Genomic DNA, 9,207 nt, shown 5'->3' on the forward strand with positions numbered 1-9,207 from the left:
TAATTACTTGTATTTAATTTCATATTTGAGAAGTTTAACGTTTAGTGTCAAAAATATATTGAAAGCTATATTGACTAAAAATATCATCAAAATATAATATATATAACATATATATATAATAAGTATTATGAGATTGAATGCAAACCTAAATTATTTTATTTACAATTTATGCATGAAAGTTGCAATATCATCTTTAGATTGCGTGAGGCAATATATTGTGTCCTATGTTTAGAGGATATTAATTAATTTCTATTTATTTAACATATCCTCTTGATCTCATCAAGAATTTAGTATTTCTTTTTTCATGTATGCAATTTGCTATCTAATCTATATGACCATTTCAAATGCCACCAACTCCAATGTACATTACTTCTCTCCCAAAATTTGGTTTTATGGCTATTTGAGAAAGATAACCATTAAATAAATATTTCAGATATGGAAAATTAAATATTATAATAGTTTTTAATAAGCTAATGTATTCACAGTACTGTTGAATTGAAGGAATTTCTTTTAAATGATGTGTTTTGTTTTACTTTTACTTACTTAAGTTATTAATGAACAGAAGTTCTCTGCTTGAATCAGTAAATTCTCCAGCACAATTTACTCTATTTTTTTAATAAAACATATATGCTGAAATCTTAAAAGGGATTCTAATTATATTCATATATTTCAAACATTGATTTCTTATTATTATACTTTTACACGAGTAATTGAAAAAAGAAAGAATGGAACTGTGACTACACTGTATGACAGTATTAATCAGGTAGAATTGATCAAAATATCATGTGTTTTCGTTGACAAGCTTTTGAGGGATTTATTTATATGATGGGTAGAAAATTGAATTGTATTACTTGATGTGGACAAGGCTTATATTCGCATTGGAAGATGCTTTGTGGATAATCCATTTTGTCCCTGTTTATCCCCAACACTAGAAAAATCAAATTGAATAATCAAACACAAGTCCATTCCAAAATGGAAAAAATAACAAATGAAATTTAGTTCACACAGGAGAAGTTAGGTCACCTTTTTGTTTGCATTCATTTGTCTTGGGATATGACGAGGTCTCAAAATTCTCATCGCAGAGGATCCCAATGTACTTGAGGAATATATGCTAATTAAGAAAACCCATAATCCTTTGTACGAAGCTCTAATAATGTAAATTAGAAACATTTTTAGAAGAATAGGGTATCCAAGTTTCTTCGATTGCATCAACCGATTAAAGAATATAAATAAAATAATCAAACGTTCTAATTAACCATTACTTACTATGCATGGCATTTAGTTTTGTTGTATCATTCAAATTCAGTGTATTCCCACACCTTATTCGTATCTTTGAATGATGATAAACGAATCTTAGCTTAGGTTTGAATTATATAGATTGCAACTCTATTATAACTCCTGCTAACATTTGATTTGTTTTCACAGATTAATAAATTGTTATTTTATATTGATTAAAAAACAAATTGATATATAAAAAATATTTAAAATAATTGACACTATTACAAAAATAAAATACATAGATAACCCTTTTTTTATCGCTTTAAAATTTCGGATAAAAAGAAGTTTTAATTTTACATAAATTTTAGAAACTAAATATATTTTAATATTTTTTATTTGCTATGAAATACTACTAGACTGATTATATCACACCCTAAATGGGTACGTTTTTCTTGGTAAAATGTTATCATAATTCAAGACTACTGTTGCACTAGACCTAACCTATTAATATGTTCAAATTATATGTTTGGAACATGTCAAAAACTCTTTGTATACACGTCGTTATTAACGTCCTTTATTGTAGTTTCTGCATCAAAGCCAACTTGAGACTTGTAGGAAAAATTTTTGTACTCTCTAAACCCAACCATGATTTGGGATGCACAAACAACAATATCTAAGCATGTACAACGTTAGGAAATTGAAACGAAGTTAAGAAATAAAGGAACATGATATCTTGAAGGGGATTCAAGAAAACTGGTTGGGACAATTAATAAAGAAGGAAAAAAGTGTGTAATTAAAGACAATTTCTTGAGACGGTACGTTTTGATTCCCATTGACACTGCTGTCTCATGTCTAATGCGTATGGCATCTTGCAAGCCTTCTCAACTACCAAAGGAGTAAGAATTAATCTAAAAGCCAAACATAGCATAAAATTTAAAAGCAGTCCAATAATAAAGACACATCAACGTGTTTTCCTAACCCCAAAAACACTGATTCTAGAGAATAAAAAGATACCCTTCTTAATCTCTCCGTCTTATTTGGAAACAATACACAAGAAAAATCTCTTATTATCACTTTGTCGGTCTTATTTATATATATACACACCATGTCACAAGACAAAGTTTGTGAGCTGTTTCCCAGGTAAAGCCAACAAACACAGAGAACATAGCAAACACTTTGTAATATGTTCGAGATCTATTGATCCTTCTTCTTTCACTTACAGCTTCAGATAAATGGAAGGTTCAGAGGAAGAAGAGCTTCTAAATCTTACTCTTTCGGTTGATGCAGGTGGGAAAAGGAGAAAGAAAGGAAGGCCAAGGGATGATGATACTAATTCTCTTGTTATTCCTATGAAGTCCAGTGAAGGGTATGAAGGGAAGATCTTTAGGCTGCTACAAATGAGGGAGCTGATGCTAAGAGAAGATCACAGAAGAAAAGGAGTGGTTGAAGATGGGAATAATGGTCTTCCTTTGATTCATTTGCTTCTTTCAACTGCCACTTCTATTGATGAGAGAAACTACTGTGCAACTCTTGAGAATCTGATTGAGTTGTATCAAACAGTTTCCCTAATAGGTGATTCAGTTCAACGTGTGGTGGCCTACTTTGCTGACGGTTTGGCTGCAAGGCTTCTCACAAGAAAGTCTCCTTTCTATGACATGGTCATGGAGGAACCAACAAGTGAGGAAGAGTTTCTTGCATTCACAGATCTCTATAGAGTCTCACCCTATTATCAATTTGCTCACTTCACAGCAAACCAGGCTATTTTGGAGGCCTATGAGGAGGAGGAAGAGAGGAACAACAAATCACTTCATGTCATTGACTTTGATGTCTCCTATGGCTTCCAATGGCCTTCTCTCATTCAATCACTTTCAGAAAAGGCAACCAGTGGCAACAGAATATCCCTCAGGATAACAGGTTTTGGGAACAACCTGAAAGAACTGCAAGAAACTGAGGCCAGATTAGTTAGCTTCTCCAAAGGGTTTAGTAACCACCTAGTGTTTGAGTTCCAAGGGCTTCTAAGAGGCTCATCAAGGCTCATCAACCTGAGGAGAAAGAAAAATGAAACTTTGGCAGTGAACCTTGTTTCTTACTTAAACACTTTGAGTAGTTTCATGAAGGTCTCGGACACATTAGGCCTAGTTCATTCTCTTGGCCCCTCCATTGTGGTGTTGGTGAAACAAGAAGGTAGCAGGAGTCTGAAGACCTTCCTGTCAAGGTTCACTGAGTCTTTGCACTATTTTGCAGCCATGTTCGATTCACTAGATGATTGCTTGCCACTTGAGAGCACTGAGAGATTGAGGATTGAGAAGAAGCTTTTGGGGAAAGAGATCAAAAGCATGCTCAACTATGACATGGATGGAGTGGATTGCCCAAAGTATGAGAGGATGGAAACATGGAAAACAAGAATGGAGAATCATGAGTTTGTGGGAAGAAAAATTAGCTCAAAGTGTGTGATCCAGGCGAAGCTGCTTCTGAAGATGAGGACCCATTATTATCCTCTACAGTTTGAGGAAGAGGGTGGAAGTGGGGGTTTCAGAGTTTCTGAAAGGGATGAAGGAAGAGTTATCTCTTTGGGATGGCAAAATAGGTTTCTTCTCACAGTCTCAGCATGGCAACCAATTTGACAGAATAGATACTCCTTCATTCCTAGGTTCTAACTTTCATCATTTTGGTAAAAATCTGCACTCAAAATGATGAATTTTAACTTATATTTTTCTATATATATTTCTTTGGCTAAAATATGTTAACGTTGTTGACTAGAAATATATATATAAAGAGCCTTTAATACTTGCTAGATTGTCTAAGTAATTATTAAAGTAAATAGATGAAATATGCAAAGGAAGTTGTTTCTCTGCTTCCCGAGATGGGTTCAATATGAAGAACCCTAATTTAATTTTCCTTTTTCTTTCTTCTTTTAGCTAAAAACAGAAAACCTTAGTTTGAGCCATCAACACATCTATTTCCCAGAAGTATAAATGGATAACCATATATTTAAAAGTTTATATATATATATATATATATATATATATATATATATATATATATCTTGAGTACAGTAGTAGCCATAAAAAGCGCATGGCAAGTGCTCTTCTTGATGAAATAATTATATAAGTAATAGAAAATGTTATTGTGCTAAGATATCACATTTATAAAAAGGAATATACAACGTTTGGTAAGATTTCATATAAAAGTATTAGTATTTGAAACTTATTTGTTTTTGTTGAGATTGTTTAGTAGCATTAAAGAATGCTTGTAGAGAGGTAAGTATAGTTCGCTCTCAGAGCATATAATTTATTGTTTACAAGGTAGGTGTGGATAACGTGTATATTAAATAAAGGAGGGGGAAATGTTCATTTTAGGATACTTTATATAGTAATTACACATTTTCAGAAATAAATTATTTAGTCATAAAACAATATACTAAATATAGTGATAATAAAATTAAGGGCGTATATATAAAATATGTGATGTTTTTTTAGTAATTAACATAACATTAATTCATCAAAGTTTTTTTAAATACAAAATAAAGTATGAAAAAATCTATCTATATAACGAATTATGAACATACAAAATATAAATATGAAAGTCTAGTGATATTAAAACCCATTATAACGTGTGATGTTGTTGGTAAGATAAGATAACAAATAACAAATAAACAGAAATAAAATCCTGATCAAAATTATTTCCTATATAAATAGTATACAAAACATTGGGATGAACAAATTAGAGGAAGAAAAACTCATAGACACCAAAACATTTTAATATTATAGAGAAAATTGTAGAAAATAACAATAGGAGACATACAAAAAAAATACAAAAAGAATATCTCAATTTATTTTATTAGCCAATGTTATATGAATAAATAGCATAAGGTTTACAACAACTAAAAAAACACATAAATAAGTTAAACTGTCAAAATTACTTTTGACTTAATTCGTCACACTTTTCCTTAACTGAAAGTTTAGTTAATATGCACAACACCAATAAATTTTCTCAAAAATTTAAACATTTCAACCTTCAAAACTTTAGTAAACATGTTTGCAAGCGGCACTTCAGATTTGCACTACTTAACTTCAAGTTTTCCATCATTCACTTATTTAAACAATAAGTGAAAACAAGTTTCAATGTGTTTATTCCTTCCTTGAGATGCTGGATGTCTAGCCAAATCAATTGTTTTGTTGTCTACTAACATTTTTGTGCATGAGTTCCACCTTTAATTTCTTCATTAGATAGCCTAGTCACATTACATGACAAGCTACATCACAAGCAACAATATACTCTACCTCACAGAATTATATGGCCAAAACCGGTACCGGTACCGGTTCTTTTGTAGAACTCGAGGAAATGGGTGCTCCTCCACAAAAGAAATATATCCAACAATACTTTTTCTATCATTTGTCTCCACACCAATTTGAGTTTGAATACCCAATTAAATTCATACCATTTTCAAACATCTCTTTTGGAAATAGAATTCCAAAACCAATTGTACCTTGTAGGAACCTTAAAATCATTTTTGCAATAATTGTATGAGATTGTCTAGCATCTTACATGTATCTACTGATCAAGCCAACATTGAAGTTGTCCTGTATGACACAAGTACAGCAAGCTTCCAACCATTTTCCTATAGACAATAGAATTAACAGGTTCTTCTACAAATTTTCTTTCTAATGTTGAACTAACTTCAACTAGTGTACGTGTATGATTACTTTACCTCATGTTAAATCTTCTCAACAATTCATGCTTGTACTTAGGCTTATGCATAACAATCCCATATTTTTCTTTTACAAAATCAATGCTCAGGAAATAGTTCAACTCTCCAAGGTCACTCATCTTAAATTCATTCAGCATTTAAGATTTAAATTGTATGATTTTTCGTTTTTCGTTTTCTCATTGGTTCGACCAAGCCTACATCCAGTGTCCTTCCAACCACAGGAAGCCAATGCACTATAATGATCAAGGTGTTTATAGCGACCTCACCTCAAAAATATAAAACACCTCTCTAACCCTCTAATCAAAATATAGGCATATAAAAAACATACTAGCAACAAGAATCCCCTCTCTTGCAGTCCAACCTTTTGAGCCACCCTCAAAGTCAAGAATGCAGCACGCTCTTCTTCCTATAATCACAACAGGAAAACCACAAACCAATCTTTACAAGATTGTAGCCTCAGATCTTTCAATAACACCCAAATGTTTAGATATGATCAGTCTTTTGTAAATGCAGTTAACTTGCTCTTCAACAATCCACAAGTAAATGAACACCACGGTTACTTCTTGTTTCTTGGAGTTTTTTCCCTTTCTCTGTAAGAATGCACTCTCTACAAAATATCACAAAACTGTTAGAATCACAAAAAATCTTAGAAAGATCAAGTTCGCATCAATTTATAGATTTTCACAATTCAGACGCATTTTAATCAACTTAGCTACTAATGCAGTCGAATGTAACAATTTTGTCAAAGCAGTTAGCATCAATTAATGGAGTTAATTGAATGTGCAATTAATGCAATTGAACCATAATAAATGCTTGGTCAACATATATAAAAATATAGTCGTTGTAACATTTAACACAAGCATTAACAGAATTTCAAAACTATAACAGACTTAGTCGAGTGTAAGTTGCATATAACCGACTATGTAACATAGTTAAACATAGTTGAAAATATTCACAGCACACTCTGAACAAGTTTTTGCAAAGCCACGAGTTTCAATCGACTCACTCCATAATGAAGTCGACTTAAAACTCTCTTTTTGCCACACAATAAAAAGTTCAGCATAAGTGCTTGTAGTTTTCTTTCTATAAAACATCAGACATGCATTTACCAATAAAATTAATTATACAGCATAGTGAAATACAATTTATCAACACAATCATATTCTCCATGATTTAAACATATTTATACATTGATTAAAACATGTAGCATGTAAGCAATAGAACATGTAACACATAAACATCACATGTGTTATTAATTATGTTGTCATCATAAAAAACCAGAAGCTCTGAGATTGTAGGTTCAGCTAAACTAGTGCTCTCCCTATCAATAATCTCAACATTAGATATCCGAAGTTTAGAAACTTTCAAACCCAATGACGAAACTTGATCGATTAGAACTTCATCTTAATCGATTTTTGCTGCAGAGTAATGTTGAATTTCCAACTTCAGCTTAGTCAGCAAACTGTATTCCTTCATAACCCTTTAGGCCTATCTAGATCAAGCAATTTAGTATCTATGCAGTATAGTAATATTCATCACAATTAAGGTATGATTGTGCAATTTTGAGACAGTAATATGTTCAAATTGCATACATATAAACTGATTAATCGATTTATCAACCAGATCAAGTCATCAATCACATATTTAATCTACACAGATTGATTTAAGCCGAAATAAAATTTCATTCGTGATAGGAAACGATTACAACCATATAAGACCAAAAGATATGGCATACAATGCCATTAGCAAAAATAATCACAACACAAAATCAACATAACACAGACAAAACAAAACAAACTCAATACAAAACACTGAGACCCTGTTCTGAATCAGATGTCTCTAACAACTTCTCATCTGTACTATTCTTTTCACTTTTAGATTCATCTTCTGAGGTACCACCAAAAGCGTTGATCCTTAATGCATAATCCAATTTTTTATGTAGTTCAGATAGTGATTTTCGAAGCTTTGACATCTTGTTTGAGGTCTGAACTGATATCTTGATGTATCAACATTAATGGGTTCAGCTTCCTTTATTCCAGAATGATGTTCATCTTTGAAGGACCAAGCATTTTCATTTCTTCTAAGTCCCATGTGATCCAGAAACAACTTCTCAATCACGCTCCTCTTAATGCAGCCAACAGTTATTTCATTTGTGATGTTCACACCATGAAATCTTAATACTCGGCTAATGAAAACAGCATATGGAAGGTGATATGCATTCAGTCTTGTGACTTTCATCATATGATCACCTATTACAAAAGCCCAATTTGTTTGTATTTTTATCCTTAGTGGATGAAGTAGATAAACATCCTCTTTTGTTAATAGACTCTGATCTTCACCTCTTGGAAGCAAAATTCAAGTAATGACAGATGCACATATTCTTTCATTTTTACTTAGATGATCAGTACATAATGAATCATAATTTCCTACCATATTGTGATTCCTCAAACACTCATTCTAGATGTCCACTTTGCTGATGCTGGTTACACCAAGGTGTGACTACAAGCCTCCTGATTGAAATCCAGCTACTATTCCCCACACAGCCTCATCAATATTAATGGTTACACCCTTTACTCTGGACACAAGACAATTTATCTCTGCCTTCAAGTTTGCGTAGAATACTTTTTACCAGATTCGGGTAATAATCCTCTTCAAGTTCTACAAACTTGGTTAGGCTGGAGTAGAGTAGCCATTCCTAAAACAGAAACCCTTCAGTGCGAAAGAAACAACTATTCATACACTTGTGCTGGATGACCTCTTTGAAGCCCGACTTACATATGAAGTCAATACGTTGCTCATCATCACTGAACCATCCGAATGGGTTTGCCTCTCTTATCATGAAAGCAAGACGTTTTCCTCGTCGAGAAGATGAAGAGGCCATATTAGACTTTGAAGTGTTTAGAGAGGTCTTAGCACAAATAAGGGTTTAGTGGCGTGCGATATAGTTGCAATATAGTGTATACAAGATTCTCAAAACCAGTGTTTATAAGGGCACGCAAAAAAGACAATCTCAATATCAAGCCCATTTAAAATTTTAAAAAATGAGAGCCCATCTCAGAGAATTTTTAATCTCTTTCACTACTATTAGAATCGACTTTAAGTTTTTTACAAAGTTTCACTCAAAACAGAGAAACATACAAAATCTTAATCGATTCCACACATAACCTAACTGATTAAAAAACGTGCAAACAGTTTTTCATTCAACAAAACAATCAAATAGACAATCATCAAACAGGCACGCAACAATCATTCAAATACAGAGACTTGTAATGCATGAG

At 32.5% G+C, this 9,207-nt stretch overlaps 1 protein-coding gene across 1 annotated transcript; it reads left to right on the plus strand.

Moving 5' to 3' along the window:
• Positions 1–2,228: 2,228 nt before the first annotated feature.
• Positions 2,229–4,065, plus strand: LOC124845964 (GRAS family protein RAM1-like). The gene has a single exon (XM_088114137.1). The coding sequence runs from the start codon at positions 2,451–2,453 to the stop codon at positions 3,840–3,842; it is 1,392 nt and encodes a 463-aa protein (XP_087970263.1). The 5' UTR covers positions 2,229–2,450; the 3' UTR covers positions 3,843–4,065.
• Positions 4,066–9,207: the final 5,142 nt, after the last annotated feature.

This window comes from Vigna umbellata, chromosome 4 (assembly GCF_029865625.1).
Source record: "Vigna umbellata cultivar VRB3 chromosome 4, Vumbellata_1.0, whole genome shotgun sequence".
Taxonomy (NCBI): domain Eukaryota; kingdom Viridiplantae; phylum Streptophyta; class Magnoliopsida; order Fabales; family Fabaceae; genus Vigna; species Vigna umbellata.

Coding starts and splice junctions, on each gene's coding strand:
- LOC124845964 (XM_088114137.1), top strand. CDS start 2,451: ATGGAAGGTTCAGAGGAAGAAGAGCTTCTAAATCTTACTCTTTCGGTT.